Raw genomic sequence first — 19013 nt, 5'->3', positions numbered from 1 at the left:
ACGACGCGAGTGGTATTACGTGAATGAGCCGGAAGAGGGCGAGAGCGAGGAAAGCTTGAACACATATTGTTGCCCGTTCAACATGCAAGCCTTTCGTAAAACACGTAGGACGGCAACCGATGGCGCCGTCGATGCGCTTCGAAGGGCACGACGACGGCACAATGCAAACGTTTGCACGTAACAGGCCTTCGGAGCCCGTGTGTTCAGGACCGACAAAAAAAAAAAGGAAAGCCGTGGCCGGCCCCCGACAGCTGGCAGCTTTAGCGAGAACGGAAATGAAGCGTTGCATAAGAAAGCGCCTCCCCCCCAACCGAGAGGTACCCGCGTGTAGACACACTTCACCCGTCGTCGGCGACAAGACCCCGCCGAAGGTGTATCCCACGCACGAGGCGTTCGTGAATAGAGTAAATGCGGGCGCATTCGATTTGGCAAGCGCGCCTTACTCGTGCCTTATAGGAAAATCGCGGCCTTCGTCGCGGCGTCCGCAGTACGGCATTCGACTGAGCCAAGCGCGGACACTTTGCGTGGTGTATAGCTGACGTGGGCATCCGAGCAAACATACCTACCGAGTAAACATACACATGCCGAGTAAACATACATACCTGTACAATGTTATCTGATCGTGTGTGTATTTATGTTATTGATGTAAAAAAAGAAAGAACACTTATTGATGTTTAAGTTCTACCGTGTTCCAAATCGAGCCTATTGTAGTCAATACTTTTTGCTATTAATTTACGTTCTTGTGTGACTGCTGCTGCCAAGGGTGGCGAGGCCCAGTCAGGCACGTTCAGTGCCTTTTGTCGCGTCCCCCAAGGCATTTCTTAAGGAATGTCTTGAATAAATGAATAAAGAAAGAAAGAAAAAAAAAGAAAGAAAGAAAGAAAGGAAGAAAGAAAGGAAGAAAGAAAGAGAGAACGAAGGAAGGAAAGAAAGAAAGAAAGAAAGTGCGCGTCGATTAAAGACCTACACCAGGAACCGAGACCGCGAGGTCCGCGTCGCCCGAGCGCAGGGTCACGTGTCGTGTTGGGCCGACATTAATTTTTCTTTAGGGAGAAACGGGAGGGTTTTGAAGAAACAAACGAAATGGTGGGTTTACCGAGACTGTGTCTTGCAAAAGCCAATTCACTTCCTTCCTCGGTCCACATGGGCGCTCGACCGTCTCGGCTAACGAGGAGGCCAGCTGGCGGTTAGCGCGGGAACGAATTATGCCCCACAGCTTGACAAGTGGGTGGGCGTGATCGACAGGGAGCCTACAAGAAAACACTCAACCCACCGTGGTTGCTCAGTGGCTATGGTGTTGGGCTGCTGGGCATGAGGTCGCGGGATCGAATCCCGGCCACGGCGGCTGCATTTCGATGGGGGCGAAAACACCCGTGTACTTAGATTTAGGTGCACGTTAAAGAACCCCAGGTGGTCGAAATTTCCGGAGTCCTCCACTACGGCGTGCCTCATAGTCAGAAAGTGGTTTTGGCACGTAAAACCCCATAATTTTTAAGAAAGCACTCAGCGTGGTCTATACAGTGTATGAGGTGTGGCCCGGGCCAATATCGCTTCGATACTGCCTGACGATACTGCCCGGCTGACGAAGACGCGTTCTTTTGTCGGAGCGCTTGCGATGCCGCATCAGACATCCCTCGTTCGACCACGCGCTGTAGTGGTCACTTCGATTCAACCATCTTAATTTCCTGTGAGTATTTTTTTGCCTTTCTTAATTGTCGGGTACGCGACCATTTTTTCCTTTCTTTCTCTAAATTTCCCGAAGATGTGTCGTCCAGTGCCCATTTATTCGCTAGTTAATGCCATTGTACCCAAACGCAGTTCCACATCGAGTAAAAGTGGAACAAATTGCTCACGTTCACCATCTGACCACGGAGAATACACTTGTGCGAGAAAGGGAGCGGGATATGTTACTTGAGTTAATACTTAACTGGTGTTTAATTAGTTGGTAATTTTGTCGATCAATCCGCTGCTAGAAACTCCACTTCTGCGCAAGATGGTAGGCAACTGGGGTCGCCGTCGGCTTATGCGACTATTAGATAGATAGATAGATAGATAGATAGATAGATAGATAGATAGATAGATAGATAGATAGATAGATAGATAGATAGATAGATAGATAGACAGACAGACAGATAGATAGATAGATAGATAGATAGATAGATAGATAGATAGATAGATAGATAGATAGATAGATAGATAGATAGATAGATAGATAGATAGATAGATAGATAGATACGCTCAAAACACTTGAAGTAGGAAAAAAAAAAACGCCAGTCGCATTACAACTGCAGCCGGTCACCAGCACACGGCAACACAGACTCCTGTATTTACTTTCGTCCCAAATAAAATACAAGGCGAACGCAGCATGTGCATGCTAAGGCAACGAGCGAACGAATTACCAACGAACACCAGCATGAACAAACCGCGAATGCGTCCGCGATCTTATCGCTCGCATATCGAGCGAGAAAATGGCAAAAAAAGAAAAGGAAAAAAAGAAGGAAGAGAAAAGAACCGCTCGCCGTTCAGCGCTCGGTGAAGTCTACATAGACCGACTCGATTGCGCGCGTATATCTCGAAAGAGGATCTAAACCACAGCTCTCAGGCTCTCTCTCTCCTCTCTCGCCTCTGCAGTTATAACACGCACGGTATTTATTTATTTATTATTATTATTTTTGCGCGAATGCAAAACTGTGCGCGCGCACCTAGCGGATGGTCTGCGGTTTCGGCGGTCTCGCGGAGGGGTGGAGGGAGGGGGGGGTGCTCACGGTCGATCGAGGCTTGCGATCCCACGCGCGGCAATTTCCGCGGTTTCCCCCATCCGGAAGGCTCCCACGTTCAGGCGCTCGACGCCGATCGCGATAAGGTGGCGTGCGATTACGGCTAACGTAAACGACGCGTCCGTATGTATGTGTATACGTGCCCATATAGGTGCGAAGGCGAGCTCTGCAACGGCGAGGTCCGGGCGAGCGATAAAGGAACTGTGATTTACGCGCCTACGGCCCGTGGTGTGGGGCGTATAAATTGCAGTCCTTGGGTCGGTGGCCCTCGCGGTAAATTGGTCTGTTTCATTATGTTCCTCCATTTGTTGGTTCTTTTTTCCTTTTAATTCGTCGATGCGGTTCTTCCCACCAGTGGTGGTTTTACTTTAGCGCGGGATTGGCAGTCCGCGGTCGTAACGCGGGGTGGGCGTTGTGGTCGAATCGGCAGCGTCACAGCAAAGAGAGGAACGGGCCAACGGCGCTTTTCCGCGTCGCGCTGAAACGCTCCTCTCCCGGAGACAGGTGTTGTTAGTTCGTCCAGAGTGTGTGTGTGTGTGTGTGAGTGTGTGTGTGTGTGTGTTCGTGTGTGTGTGTTTTTCAGTGTGTGTGTGTGTGTGTTTCAGGGTGCGTGTGTGTGTATGTGTGTGTGTCTGTGTGTGTGTGCGTGCGTGCGTGCGTGTGTGTTTCAGTGTGCGTGTGTGTGTTTGTGTGTGTGTTTGTGTGTGTCTGTGTGCGTGCGTGCGTGTGTGCGTGCGTGCGTGCGTGCGTGCGTGCGTGTGTGTGTGTGTGTGTGTGTGTGTGTGTGTGTGTGTGTGTGTGTGTGTGTGTGTGTGTGTGTGTGTGTGTGTGTGTGTGTGTGTGTGTGTGTGTGTGCGCGCGCTCGCTAGGTTACGCGCGTCTTCCTGAATTAGAACGGCAGCGGTCTTGCGCTGTGATCAGAGAACGATACAGTCACCGTTTGCACCGGTATAACGTGCTTGTTGGAGTCTAAGCAATTATTCTTTCTTTCTTCTTTTTGCTGCCCACAGTGACCTCACTGCTCACTTGGATTCAAGGCAGATCGCACAACATTAACACATAAACAAATACATTACATTAGGTGTCGGCTCAAGCGACGTTTGTTGCTCGGATATACCGGTACCCCGGTATATTCAGAAATTAACCTCAACTTCAAGCCACATGCTTGACTTGATAAAAACGACGCCTGTCGTGATCGCACCGAAAGAAACGCAATGATCGTAAGCACGTTCACGCCAGGCTTCCTTTAGATCAAGTCAAGCATGGTCTTCAGGTTAGGATGCTTTTCCGAATACGGAGGTGATTGACTTCAAGCCTCCACGTTCCTGCGAACTTCTCTCTTGTTTCAATTATCCCATGTTATATATAAGAACACAGGGGTTTTCATGCGGATCCTTATATGAGCCTACGAGTGATATTACTGAACATCTATCTATCTATCTATCTATCTATCTATCTATCTATCTATCTATCTATCTATCTATCTATCTATCTATCTATCTATCTATCTATCTATCTATCTATCTATCTATCTATCTATCTATCTATCTATCTATCTATCTATCTACACAGTTTATCTATCTGTCTACTCATTCATTCACCTATCGTGTTTCTATTTTTCTTTATCCTATCCATTTCTCGCCCGTCTCCGATTTCTTTCAAGTCTGCTGGCTGCAGCAGAGAGGCCGGCATCACCCCTCCCCTCCCCAACTCACCCCCTCCTCGTTCAGATTTCTTCGTTCCGATTTGTTTTCGTTTCACGGCCGACTCGCTAGCCTGCCTTCTCCGTGGCGCCTCCAAAGTGAAGTTAGGCCTACGTCAAGCCGCCATTTTTTTTTTCCACTTCTGCACACACCAGCAGCTCTCGCGTGGCGCGCCGTGCTTCACGTAGAGGAGGAGGCTGTAGATCGAGAGAAAGCACCGGGGGAGCGCCCCCACGAACAGGTAGAGCGCGGCTGGGTATACGTAATGGGCACGCGCTGCCCCCCCCCCCCCCCCTCGGGGCCACAGCAATCCATCATGGCCGCCACCGCGGTGGCCGCGCCGTCTGGCGGCACCGCTCGATCACCGATATACTGCGATACCCACAAACACCGTGCAGCACTCCCGAAAAGTCTGAGCAGTGTTTGTAGTGGAGTGAACACCGAGCGTATCGGGTGACCCGTGTAAAAGTTTGCATCGAGAAAGAAGCGGAAAAAGAAAGCAAACATGTTGTACTAGCCATGTCCGACGGCTATCTCTGGCCGGAGGAGAAAGAAGGTGTGCTGCACCCTAAATTTAGGTTCACGGTATTATCGGGCAATTTAAGGTTTACGTTAACTCGTGCCATAATGTCCTCATGAAGGTAATATAACGACATTTCCTTAGACACGCGGCTCATCGGCGTAGTGGGTGTCTTCAAGGGTGAATAAATAAATTATGCGGTAATCCGTAAAGTGGAGAAAATTTCACGAAGACGAAAGTTGGCTACCACTATATTCGAAAGTTTCACAAAAATACAAAGAAAGAAGGAAGGAAAGAAAGAAAGAAAGAGAAAGAAAGAAAAAGTTAGCAGGCTAGATTCAAAGCTGGAGGCTAGCTGACTGTAACCACCTCTGTGTTGAGGCTGCCTATCTGTAGTTGCGACCCGTCTGCTTTATATATATATATATATATATATATATATATATATATATATATATATATATATATATATATATATATGTAAAATAACGATCTATATCAACATTTTCTTAGCAACCCACTTTCAATTCGAAAATGTTTGAAAGGTTGAGGCAGATCCCAGTCAAGCTTTCTTGGAGAGCTTACTTTTGGAAAGTTCCGAACAATCACCTTTCTTAGCGCCTCTATATGCATCAGAAATGTTTGTTTATATCGTTCAGTGGCTTCATAATCAAAGCAGTTATGATTTTCATACGCATTTGAATTACATAAGTTTCTGACCGGCACGAGCAATCATAAACCTCATAGGCGTAGAATAAACGTTTAGATCGAGCATACAGCTGAAGCGTGATAAGACATCGCATGGCGCACACTTCGTATTGTATCTGCGCCTCTGCTTCCCCTTTTACCGTTGCGCCAGGTCGTGTTTAGAAAGTGCATCGTCAGTCGCCAAGCTTGAAACCGTACTCGAGGACCGTCAAAGTTCGTTGTCCTTGCACATATGACTTTCGTGCCAAAGACCGATTCAAAGGCACTCTTCTGTCGTCTCGAATAATGGCCCACCGTACATAATAAGCCGGCAGGCCATGCGCCTCCAAACTTCGGTCGCGCGCGCTTATCCGTCATCTCAAAGAAAACAGATCGGGCTACCGATAAGAGCGCCACCTCGTGTGCGCATTCACATCTCGACGCGCAGCAACAATAACGGGAAATGAACGCGGGAGCGCCCTCTGAAAACGAAGCTCGCAAGAAAGGATTACTCACTGCTATGTATATATACACTTTAGCTATACAGGTGACTGAGCACTTCCGACTTCATCCTAACGGTGTTTTATTATATCCTTAGGCTTATACGCGCAAGGTGTTGCACGGTTCAACGCCCCTTCGGGTACATCCAGAGGCTTTCCCCGCGCGCTGCAGCAGAAGGCCGGAACAGCTAGACTGATCGACTCGGTCGCGGTCTCTGGGGGTGCCGCAGCTCCGTGGATTAACGCCACTTCGTGCCGGAGGTGCTCCATTCCCGTGAAGCCTTTTTGCCAAGCAGCGCCGCCGCCACGTCCGCCATCATCGTTCTAGCGGTGTTTCTTCACACCGACGGGATCCGTCTGCTGTACGCGCGGCGCAAGCAGACGACATAACCGCGCCGGCCGGTTTCCTTCCTTCCGTCGTCTGCCCGCCGCCGCCTCGCAGTAATCAAGGTTGAGCAACGGGACCGCCACGCGATGCCATCGGTCAAATTGCTGAAATATCGCTTCTATGTATGTTTTTGTTTTGGCCCCAGGGCGGAAGGAATTTTAAAGGGCCTTGCTCAACTGCATGCGTATAATACGCAGTCGTTTCTGCTTTCTTGTTGCTCTGTTTGTTTTCGCTGAGGTCATTCGTAATCCGAACGTGCAAAGATTGGCGGTCACAGCACACAGCAGAAGGCAGTTTCTTTTTTAAATGAAGAAAACAGACGAAATAAATTACCGGGTTTCCGTGATGCGTTTTTGTTCATGTCTTTTCCTGCTTCATCGTGTTCTTTCTTTTTGATTGAATAAAGAAAAACAAGAAGGTGTACGCCTATTTGTGTTTGTGCACACATCAACTAGCAGCGATGGATCAGTGGATTCGATGGTGTTCTACTGCTGAGCAGCCCAAGGTCTCGGATAGATAGAGGGAGGCTGGCGGAGGGCAGTGCATAAGGGTCTGTGCATTAATATTAAAAGCAAGCTTCGACTGAGCAGGGGCCCTATATACATACATGGGAACCGAGAAATCAGTTTGCTCAGCCTCCACTGGACCGCAATTGGTAAGGTTGCTGCATTTAAATTTAAAAAAGAAGGCATCATCTACCGACTGCAGAAAGCGCATGTTTTATTTAAGCCACCAACATTTCACAAGAACGTTTGAATACTACGAAATTTAAGAAAAAGTCATACGTCACAATTCTGTAAGCAGCGAAAATACATAAAATGAACAAAATTGATGTATTGTACATCACTTTCATACATATCACTAATCTGGGATGTGTACAACAAGATATGCGCTATTTGCAACCTAGCGAAAAATCACACTACACGCGAGCAGTTTAAATATATACGAGAGAGGACTAGACTGCACAAACACTTTCCAATCGAACGAAGCCGTCCGAAATAAATCTATTCACTTCTTAATCTTCCTCGTCCCTACGCAAACCGACGCCCCCCCCCCCCCCCTTCTACGCCAAATCGGTTTGAAAGTGCGACCATTTGCATACTGATTGAGGCAATCTCTCAAACGCTTTCTGTCGCAGCTGCGGCGTTATTTGCGGGGGACAGAACAGGACAATTAAGACAAGGCCAGAAGTGGCATAAGAGCAGTTATATTGCACGAGCGGCCTTAGATGGGCTCGGAATGCTTCCTGCGTTAACATCGGGCGATTAAACAAAAAACGACACAATGAGATAAAAAAAAGAGCGATGTCGTCGCGGTACTTTGCACCTGTATCCAGCGAGGCGTACGCGCACACGAAACCCGACGAAAGGCGTGTACACCGGAGCCTTGCAGCATACATGCATTACTTTACGCAAAAAAAAAGAACATCGCCATGGTAGCCGCACGTGCCTGTCCGGGTGGTCTTCACCGACTCATCGCGTTCCAGGCATCCATTAGGAAGTAGCAGAGAGAGAGAGAGAGAGAGAGGCTTGGGTTTCGTCTCAGCTCATTTGGCGGCCATTCTGCGGCCACGAGAAAGCCTGGCAGCAACCTCACCCGTTGCCCTAACCTCCGTCTCTTATTTCACTGCGGATCTCATTCTTTAGTTCTCTCTTCGTTTTTTTTTTCACGACGGCTGCTCCTTGACTGGTTACTGTAGCTGTCTCTATTTTCTCTCATTCATTCTTCCGTTCTTTTTCTTTTTTTCCCTTATCTTCATTCTTTCTCTTCTTCTCCCAGTCAGCGCCTCCTCCTCCTCGACTGGCGCGTGCCCTTAAGTTGCCGTTCATTCTCCCTGAGCGCAGCCTGTCCACGACGCGCTGCGTTTCCTCGTGCGCGCGTTGTGAATGCTTGCACCGCGGAAGAGGTACCCAGCTGGATTGGTGTGGAAAGGAGCGGGGGAGAGGAGGTTACATTCGTACTGAGCATGCGCTTTCTGCATTGGCTCCAGCAGCGTGCAACTTCCGACACCGCCAAGATGCAAGTATTGGGGTGGAAACGAATGGGGGAGAGCAGGTTGCATACGTACTGCGCATGCGCCTTCTGTATTGGCTCCTGCAGCGTGCAACTTCCGAGAGCACCCAGATTTAAGTATGGGGTGGAAAGGGATAGGAGAGGAGGTTACGTACGTACTGAGCATGCGCCTTCTGTATTGGCTCCAGCAGCGTGCAACTTCCGAGAGCACCCAGATTTAAGTATTGGGGTGGAAATGGATAGGGGGAGAGGAGGTTACATACGTATTGCGCATGCGCCTTCTGCATTGGCTCCAGCAGCGTGCAACTTCCGAGAGCCCCCAGATGTAAGTATTGGGGTGGAAAGGGATGGGGGGAGAGGAGGTTACATACGTACTGCGCATGCGCCTTCTGCATTGGCTCCGGCAGCGTGCAACTTCCGAGAGCACCCAAATGTAAGAATCTACACCACTGCACCTTACCAACAGCGTGCAGTGGAAGGAAAGCTGCGGGTCGGGGCAGCCATCCAGAATAGAAAGAAGCAGAGGCATTCCTCCATTGTCCGCTGCCGATCGCCCTCTCGTGCGACGCCGACTGTACCACGTAGACTGTTTTACTGAAGCCTAGCAGAAGGCTCAGTAGCGCGCAAATGGGCCGAGCCGGTCCTCATGCTTCCTCTGAAACATGCAGCCGGCTCTCGCGTCGCTGATTCCCTGACCCGAGCTCCAGCGTTCACTGCGTTGCACGGAGTCGACGAGACGGATTATAGCCTACGAGGCACCGGGGATACCTGCCGACGACCAACCGCTGCAAACCGCTTTTTCTTTTTCCCTTGTTCTTTCTATTTCTCACAAAACTTGTGTCATTCAATGTAAAACAAAAATGATTGTGCCTATGTCTGTATCGTTCATTTTTTTATATATAACTATATGGGGATCCATAACTAGCCTGTGGCTATGGATCGAAACGCTGTAGCATAATAATATTTTACATTGATCCAAATAAAAATATTATTATGAAAAAAGAAAGCACTGGGCAAAGCACTAGGCAAACCCTAGCACATTCTTCACTATTGACCATCCCCTGTTGCGTCACGCGTTAGAGTGTGTGGAACGTAAGCAGCGTGGTTGGTTATATGAATCTGTCTATATACTTACCCCAAGTTCGCCACGGTAGTGTACAGGGTAAGCGCGCGGACGTTTACCGCCACCCGTGACGCGTGACTACATTTACGGAAAAGCTCCTTTGTTCTATCGCAATGTCCTGAGTGAACAGACAATATTAGAGCACCGTCCCGACCGATCATCGGCTCAGAAGGCAGTGAAGGCACTTTTGTGTTTTCTCAGAACTTCTGGTTTGCTCGAGCGACTTTAACTGAAGTGCTGTCCGTACACGTATCTACACCTTCTCTCTCCCTTCTTTTTCTTCCCCTTCTCCCATCCCCCAGTGTAGGGTAGCCAACCAGACCATTGACTGGGTAACATCCCTGCCTTCCCCATCCCATCCCCATCCCATCCCCATCCCCATTCTGGTAGCGTAGCTAATGGCAGCCTACAGCTGCGACCGCCAGGTGTCGGAGTGGATGCGTTACGCGAATACGCGATAGTTACCGCGCAGCCGTAATCAGCTACCTCAGACACGCCCCGATACTTAGATGTGTAAGTCGTCGTCATCATCATCATCATCATCATCATCAGAAACTTGGGTTGCGCGATGTAGCATGCGCGCAATGTGTGTGCGTGTGTTGTTCTCCGCGTATTTTGTCTGACCTATGGTCTTTCAGAATTTGAACAGACGTGTAAGGGAGTCGTCCTTACGTGCACTCAGTCTCACGCATACGTCGTGCGTACGTGTTACATGCAAGCGCGTCGCCTTTACGTACACGTTTGAACCAGCTACCACCGCGGTATATGGCTGGCGAACTATACTCCCCCGGCACCACGAAAGTGGTGCTCGGACATCTTAAATTGTTGACTTTGGCTGACAAGTATGGGCTTCCTGTTTTCCCGTGTAGACGAAGCGAGGTCTGGCGCTCAGTGAAGTTGTTCTCTTTCTATCACGCAAAAATAAATCATGGATCATTGCCAACTATACGGCAAACTTACATTCTGCTGAAAAGTCCACATTCGGCGTGCTGACAGACCCCTTACACGGTGTCCTGACTTAATACACTCTTAATAAAATGCGTACATGGCATCTGAACTTTCAGAAAGAGCCTGTAGAAGAGCGACTGAACAACGGAACCACTCTTCCGCCTTGCTCTTTTCTCTGCTCTCTATCGAAGGAATGATGGCGAGGCCTATAAAACCCGAGCCGCCGCTTGTGGCTCCTACGGGAAATGTGGTTCGCAACTGAGCAGTCGGAGCGGACGTCGATTCGAACAAAAGAATACTTCGAGACAATAGTTACCGCGTGTGCGTGGCGTACCTTGTAGGCGAAGCGCAGCTCCCAGACGTTCTTGGTTTCGCCGTGCAGGAGGGCGTCACTCCTGGAGACGGACGACTGGCGCACGCCAGGTGGCAACATGGTTGCTGCCACCAGCGTGGCTGCAGTGCCGGCCTGGTCCGAGATGGACGGCACTGGCACCAAGGTTCGCACAGCGGGCTCCAAGTACACGCCTGCAGAAGAAAAGGAGTTCAATAAGCATCCGCACTACTCGGCTTCTGCACGAGGCGAAAAAACGCACAGAATGCACAGCAACGATAATGTAAGGGCACATGAAGCTAGGACATTGGTTGGTTTGTATTCCATATTGTTAACATCGCAGACGACGGACAAGAGAAACCGACGGCACACAGGAGCGTGTGTGTCGTCTGCCTCAGTTATGCCACAGTGCAGAGGACAGACAAATGAAACAAACGACAAACAGGCCTTCGCATCCCGTCTGCTCCTCTTGATTCGTCGTCTGCGCATGTTAGTCATGTTGAGCCTTTGTAATGTGTCCTCTATAGCCTGTGGAGACTAAGAAAAGCTTGCTGAAGACCTTTGAGGCAGCAAGCGAAAGTACACGTGCATGTGTCTCGTCTGTCACAGTTATGCCACAATGTAGAGGCCCTCGTGTCCCGTCTGCTCCTCTTGTGTCGTCGTCTGCGCCTGACAGCCACGTTGAGACTGTGGTAGTGTGTCTTTAGCCTTTGGAGGCTAAGACAAATATCTTGAAGACATTTGAACAAGCAAGCGAAAGTAAATATGCGTTCATCGCGATTGAGCCTGAACCTGAGAACAAGGGAGTGTCCGCGCTTGCAGTATAAGAGACACTCCCTGCAGAGGACAGCTCAGCGGATATTCGAAATGCGGAACTATATTCTCGTTCCCCACCTCCTCTGTTCTTTTTCATGTCTTTGGTTTATTTCTACGCTACTCTTTGCGTCTTTCCTTCCCCTTACCCTTCTCCCAGTGCAGGGTAGCAAACCGAAATCTCTTCTGGTTAGCCTCCTTGCCTTTCCACTCAATTTCTTCCTCTCTCTCTCGGTCTGTTCAATGTTCTGAATTGAGCTATAAATAGAACATGGTTTCTGGACGTGATGGATGTGTTTCTGGGTGAATTGTGGCCGGTCTTATACCCATCCTTGTACATCTATTTCAACGTGCGCTGGTGTTCAGAAGAAACGCCTCAACAGTCCCGAGGAGAACCTTCTGAGGGCCATTCACTATCAAGACACCTGACATGAGCGATCCGTTACTGCGGCAGTGTTTGGGTGACACGTTGGCGCTAGTAATGATCGCATTCAGTCCTCTGCTCAGCGGCTTAATTTAAGAGCTTTTCTTCGCAAGTCATGCTCGCACTGTGTAGTACCGAATGCCCCGGTAAGTACCATTAATACACGGATATTTTGTAAACTAACGCTTCGAGTACAAAAAAGTGTGGGCAGACAGACATGGCCTTCAACATCAAATCAACGGAATGAAGGCTGCATCTCTCCTTACGACGTGTGCATATGGACAATACTAAATAGCGGCAAGATGGTCGTAGCACACTCATAAATTGTGAGTACGGCAAGGTCATTGCTGTGCTCTTCACAGAGCCATCTACGTGGTACGACCTTGCCAGGTGTTACCGACCTTGACGGCACACGCTGCGAGAGCGTATGCACTTATAGCTGCCGGCCTGAATAAACACCTGCATACCGTTCATTCCAAGCGTGAAGGCGCGAACAAGGGCGTTGTCTGAACGAACCGTTAGGCAGCGAGCATGCAGAAACGTGCCAGAATACGCACTAGCTCTTCGACATACAGCGGACGAAACAGAGCGGATCGCGAGCCGGTCACGTGTCATGTGCGCTCCGCGACGCGCCAGGACGCGCGTACGATCGCCAGCGCGCGTGGCGCGCTTTTAAGAAGCAGAAGCGTCAAATCATTCAACCGTTACTTGTTGAAGCGCAATTTTTATTTTTATTTATTTATTTTTTTTTTACAGGAAAGAGGCAACGTGGAAAGAGGGAAGCCAAAAGCCACGCACGAGGAAGAAGGTAAACTGCAGGCTGTGCTGCGTGTGTGCTTGTGTTTGCGTGGACTTGAGCGTATGTTTGGGCGTGTGTTTGGGCATGTGTTTAGGAGTCTGTGTTTGCGTAAATGTGTTTGTGTTGAAGGAAAGAAACTAGTCACAAAAGATAAGAAGGGAGGTTCACACTACAAAGACTGGACTTTGGATGCATGAACATCTCTTCTTGTCATTTGTCTTTTGTGACTGGTTTTTTTCCTTCCACTATGTATCGGCCCGGATATCAACCCTTGTGTTTGTCTGTGTTTGTGCGCGTGCCCCAGAGCGTGTGCGTGCGTATGCGCTCTAGAACGTTTTCTGGTATGCGCGTTTTTTTTCTCTTTGTGAGCGCGTATGTGTGCGTGTGATGCATGCACTTTGTGCGCATGTGTTTGTGCGTATTGTGCACTGTGTGCGCCAAAACATATCTTGTGTTGCGTTTGTCTGCATGTGTGTGTGTGAACTTCTGCTGCGTTTGGACGCGCGTGCGTGATACGCGCACTGTGCGTGTGTGTCAGTGCAAGTTGTGTGCTTGTTTGATGTGTGCTTTTTTTTTGTCTGTGCGCATGTGCGCGCCCGTTTGTGTTGCCAGTGTTTGCGTGTGCGTGCGCGCGCGCGTTAAGTGCATGTGCACACACTCTTTCAATGGGTGCGTCCACTTCTCCACTTGTCCACTTCTCTACTCTTGTGTCCTGTCTGCACGCCTCACTTCTAGTTTGCATAATGAATCCTTACCAACTAGCTCAGCTTTCTGTCGTTCTGTATCTTCGCGCCGCGGGCACACCATGTGTTTCTTTGTTTCGGAACGCGCGCGTTTAATTGCTTTTGCGAGCTATAAGCTAACTTCCTCACGTGCTGCAGGAAGGCTGAGAACGCAACCACCGAAGTGCCTCCATCCTCGATTATACACATTCTCTAAATTTCGTCTACGGAGCCCAAAGTTGAACTCAATTTTCTTCCTCTACGCGCCCTGCGCTCTTCGCCTCGAAAGCCATTATAGCGACGCACCGCGTATAGGAGGAGCAAGAGTCTTTGTACGGCAAGCCGACCTCATCGCTAGCAACGAACCCGCCGTCATTATCCGCGCTCCAGCAACACCATCTTCGACGCGCCGAATGGAAAGAACCAGGCCGTATACAATTACGTTCATAAAGGCGCCTGGCCTTTTCTTTTTGTTCGAAATCTATAAGCGGCGTTTTGAGAAGCTCACATCTAGAAACGCTATGGGCTTCAGACAGCGGTTACATGAACGCAAGATGGCGTCTTTCGTTGATGGGCTTGCAGTGTTATGGTTTTGTTATTCGCCTTTTTTTTTTCGACGCCCTCATATTGCCGAGTCTAAAAAGTCTTTATTTCTCACCGTGTCGATTGTGTCAGCTACACTTAGCTTTTCTAAGCGCGCTATAAGCAAACTGCGAACGGCGACGGACCAATCAGAACGCAGGGAGGAATATGCGTTCATTCACGCAGACGTGCCGATACCCATTGTGACTTCTGAACCGTTCGCCTCGTCTCGGACCGATAGTAATGATTGCTCGAGCAACCCATGCATTTGGCACATCAGGGACTGATGACCTTCTGTTACGAGGCACTAGAATTGGACCTCGCACAGCGCGCGCGGTAAAGCCCAACATACAGTGCCGCGCCTACCGTGAACGTCCGTATACTGAAGTGAGTGGTACGCCATGCGCTGGTCGAGAAAACTCCCGAGTAGCAAGAAATAAGCGAACAATGCGTTGAAGGGCTATTAGCGACACTGTGTCGGCCTCGCGCTTTTCAAGTCCCTATTGGCCTCGAGCTCCACCACTGGAAAAGCTGGCGCCACCGTCGGCGTGACGTGCTAGGAGGGATCACGTGGACATAGCGGCCGCGTCGGCTGCTTCGGGCGCGCCGAAGCGAGCTGAAAACGAGTTTAAATTCCCTCGTACGCTGCGGTCCTCATTTAGTGGCGAAATTTCCCCGCTTCGAGTGTATCCTTCACAACGCTTCAAAGCACTACAATAGGTAGTGGCTGCCTTTGAAGGCGCGCAACATGGTCGGCTACTGCTCGGTGCCGCAGGGCCGGACGCACGTAACGGAGGCCGGTGTCAACCTTATTCACTCGTAGCCGCAGGACAAGACGCTGCGTGAAGCTTGGCTCGCGAAACATAAAACCGGCAAACAGTCATCGGCTACAACTCGGGTATGCAGCAAGCACAGACGCGAGGAAGATTTCTGCTACGGCGCCCGGTCTGCGATGTTCTGAAAACGCGCACTGAGACGCTCGCCCGAGTCCGCTGCCCGACTAATGTCATGACGGTTTGGTCTATGAACTTGTCGATGCTATAGGTACTGGCAAGTTCAGTGGAGTGGAAAGGCAGCGGTTAGAAGCACATTTAAAAAAAGCATGGCATATGGTCATGTTTGTGTTATGAATTAATGCACTGGATTACAAAAAAGGAGCAGCGGGAAATTGCACGCTGAGAACACCGATAAACATACAGTGCGACGCAACTCGAGGAATAATATTGAAAGGTCAAAGAATTTAGAAGAAAGAAAGATTGAATCGTCGCGACGGCACATTACAGTCCCCGTAGGCGTCGAAGTCTCTACAATGAAATTATTTTTGAACAGCTCTGATAGCGCCCACGCAACAATGGTTGCTTGTATACTGTCAAATGCTCATATTCTGCGGCCTAAAGCTCATGGCACGGTGAGAAAACGCGCGTGCGGAGAAATCGAAACAGTGCGCGGACAAGCATGCAGACGCGCAGTCGGTCGCTGCGAATCTGCGCGATCGCTGCATTGAGGCTTCGTTCTATTAAGCTCCATTTAGTTGTACAAACACTATAAGAACCTATTTCACATAGCTTGCTCTCGGCGTTTACCTACCTTTCACGCAAGAAGCCGGTTCGGGAGACTCCATCGCGGCAACCGCGCGCAGTGGCGTTCACTGTACGTATTCGGTAAAGAGATAGCGTCTGTAAACGATTATGTGCTTTCAGTTTGCCTAATATTATTATTTAGACACTAAGAAACTTCTCTCGTTTCGAAAGTACTTACAAAAATGTCCGGGAGAGCTCGCGCGTGGTGTTTTCAGTGACCGCTGACAGCAAAACCTATGAGGAGCGTGCCACGTGATCCCTCATACTACGCCAGCGAGGCGCTTCCGGTAGATGGCGACTCCGTAACTCCTCGCCGCCAATACGGGAGAGATCGCGATTCATCCTTGACTGAACACTTCGCGGTCGGACAGTCGTAGAACCTCGAGAGTGCAGTTTGCCCGAATCGGGCACCAGGAAAATAAGAACGATGAAATTCGATAAACACGATAAACGCATACGGAAACACGACAACCGGGGGCGCCAGTGATGTGCCAAATAAAGGAAGGGTTCATTTGAAGCGGAGGGCATGCCTGTGGCCCTGACAAGCCTCAATCGGCCCAACGGTTTCTGCATAACCGAGGCCACTCGTGCATGGACCGTTCGCAGTTCCGACAGCGCGAAGCAGCATGGATCAGTCATTCGCCGCCGTACAAATATTACCGACCCGGCGGCGGTCAATCCATCAGGCGCGAAACAGGCCGTGTAACAGTATGCGCAAGCCACGGAGACGGGACAGCGTGAAGGACCAATCAAACGCGAGTGCACGCAATCCACTTCGACGTATCATACCCAAGGAGGTTCAGAACCTCTTGCCGCGAGGACATTGCTTTGTTGCCGACGATCGCTAGGTAAGAAGGTAGCATTGCGAAAGGTGCGGTACACTGGGAAAGTTTAAAGAAATGATTCTGCAGGAACCATCGACGGCGAAAGTCTGAACGCTGCTAGAAAGCTGTTCGCTTAAATAAAGGAATGACGCGAACCTTGAAGACGCACGTTTAATGCAGTGAGGATATTTGGATAGCGCGTTTGTCGTTTTCACTGCCCCATTCAGTATAGAGGCCGGAGCCGCTAACCAGCACACCTGTAGTGATGGTACAGGTGGCTACACGTATAAAACCGATTCGTCAAATGTGTTCGTGCTCTCTAGCGGCGCCGGCGTGGAAGGCGACAGCATTCCTCCTCTCCCGCCGCCGGAACAACATACCTCGCAGCCGCGAGGAGGAAAGGGCGGCAGGAAAAGAGGAAGGCTGTACATTCCGAGCGCACTCAAACCATCACACAGCACAACACCAAAAGCCAGCATCAAAACCGAGCACAGCATCAAACCCGAGCACAGCATCAAACAGGAGCACAGCATCAGACCCGAGCACAGCATCAAGCCCGAGCACAGCATAAAACCCGAGCACAGCATCAAGTCCGAGCATAGCATCAAACACGAGCACAGCATCAAACAAGAGCACAGCATCAAACAAGAGCACAGCATCAAACAAGAGCACAGCCTCAAACAAGAGCACAGCATCAAGCCCGAGCACAGCATCAAAACCGAGCACAGCATCAAAACCATCAAACACCCTCAAAACTCTCGTGTAACAGCACGCGCTTCTAAAAGAGCTATAATAGTTTAGGTTCGGCGACAAAACGCGATCCGCAACTAGCTTCGCGAGGACAGGGGCCCTTTACGTCGGTGCCTTTGTCGCGGCCGTGATAGTCTGACCACCGCCTTCCACCACGAAAACGGGCGACAGAACCAAAAGAAAGCTATTCGTTTAACGAAAATATCGCTTGCTGCTCTTAATGAATTAGCTTCTTCTGTTGCACTTGGCTCCCATTTTTTTAGAATTCTAGTAATGTTCTTGGCGAATTATTGATTATGTGTACATAATACACTTCCTTCGCTTTTAACCCGAGCTTCGACATTCCTCGACATTTATATTCTGAATGTCTGATCTTGAGATTGTTGGTAGGGCTTCATTACGGGAGAACGGAGCGGAAAAAACAACAACAACGGGTGCTCGAAAATATGAACGCTCGTGTTGGAAGTCAGCGCCTGTCCTGTCTTTCTTTCCCATCTCCCGTTAATGTCGCGCTAATTTTCCGGAATGGAGTATTTCATGAAAAGTTGTTGAAAATGGCAAATTTTCAGAAAACGAAACTATCAAGTTTACAACCCTATGACTCGGCCATGAAAATTGGCATCGAAGGTTATGTAAACTGCATCTAATAGTACATCACAAGTGGACAGAATTGATGTATTATACGTGGCTCTTAAGTACACCCCTAATATGTGAGTAGGAATTTTACAAAGCCCTTATAAACATTGTAAAAAATTGACGTGAGATTGAAAATAATATGTAAAATTTGTCCTCTTTGTAGGTTCTAAATGGACGCAGTTTACGGAACTGCGATATCCGTTCTGAGTTAGTCGCCTCATCAGTTTGCTGGCTTATGGCAGACAGTTGTTAACATTTACTAGTTTCGTGTATTTCGTTAAACAATCTGATAAATTCTTTAAGCTGCGAACAAACGTTTATCCACACTCAGGTTTCAATACTTCTTCGTAATCTTGCTAGGCTGATTCACATATGCCCCCTATGCATGCCCATGGCAGCAAAGTTTGCGTTTAAAGGAAAGAATAGTTAAAATACCAACATCCACGACAGCACAAACCAGATAATAAGGCGTTCCCATATACACTTTATCAATTATTATCTACCTAATGCAGCACAAAGGCCGCATATTTTCCTAAATTCTTGAACACTTGACGTTGTGTAAGAATTAATAATAAATTGGTGTTCCCTTTGAGGGAGGTCCCTAATGTACATTTACATTCCATCGGACTACACGCTTCAAGATTGTGTTCTTCTGCCAACGACTGCGTAAGTGTCAATCGTATTGTCCTGTATTACGTGTGTGCTTAGCCAAATCACGTGCAAAGGCGTTCAGGTGCAGACGCGTTTCCCCTGAGTTCAAAGATTCTGAAGCATGCCGAATGAACGCGTAAACTATTTCTTTTTCCTCGCTGAGACACAACGGAAATGTCACAGAAGCAGTTCTCAAAAGTTATTTATGTCAGCGGCTTCCGCGTGCAAAGTTCACGGGCTTA

General features: G+C 49.1%; 1 protein-coding gene across 6 annotated transcripts in view; it reads right to left on the bottom strand.

Annotated features, from left to right (window-relative positions):
* The window catches only part of mwh (multiple wing hairs), a 349065-nt gene that overhangs the window by 61749 nt on the left and 268303 nt on the right, over positions 1 to 19013 (bottom strand). For all 6 annotated transcript variants that reach the window (XM_070523973.1, XM_070523975.1, XM_070523974.1 and 3 more), the window contains one exon: positions 10994 to 11184. In XM_070523973.1, the coding sequence (XP_070380074.1) occupies positions 10994 to 11184 (191 nt within the window). The remainder of the gene's footprint in view (positions 1 to 10993; positions 11185 to 19013) is intronic.

Source organism: Dermacentor albipictus, chromosome 8, assembly GCF_038994185.2.
Source record: "Dermacentor albipictus isolate Rhodes 1998 colony chromosome 8, USDA_Dalb.pri_finalv2, whole genome shotgun sequence".
NCBI lineage: Eukaryota > Metazoa > Arthropoda > Arachnida > Ixodida > Ixodidae > Dermacentor > Dermacentor albipictus.
Note: the sequence above shows the minus strand (reverse complement) of the source record. Positions and strands in the feature narration are given on the sequence as shown.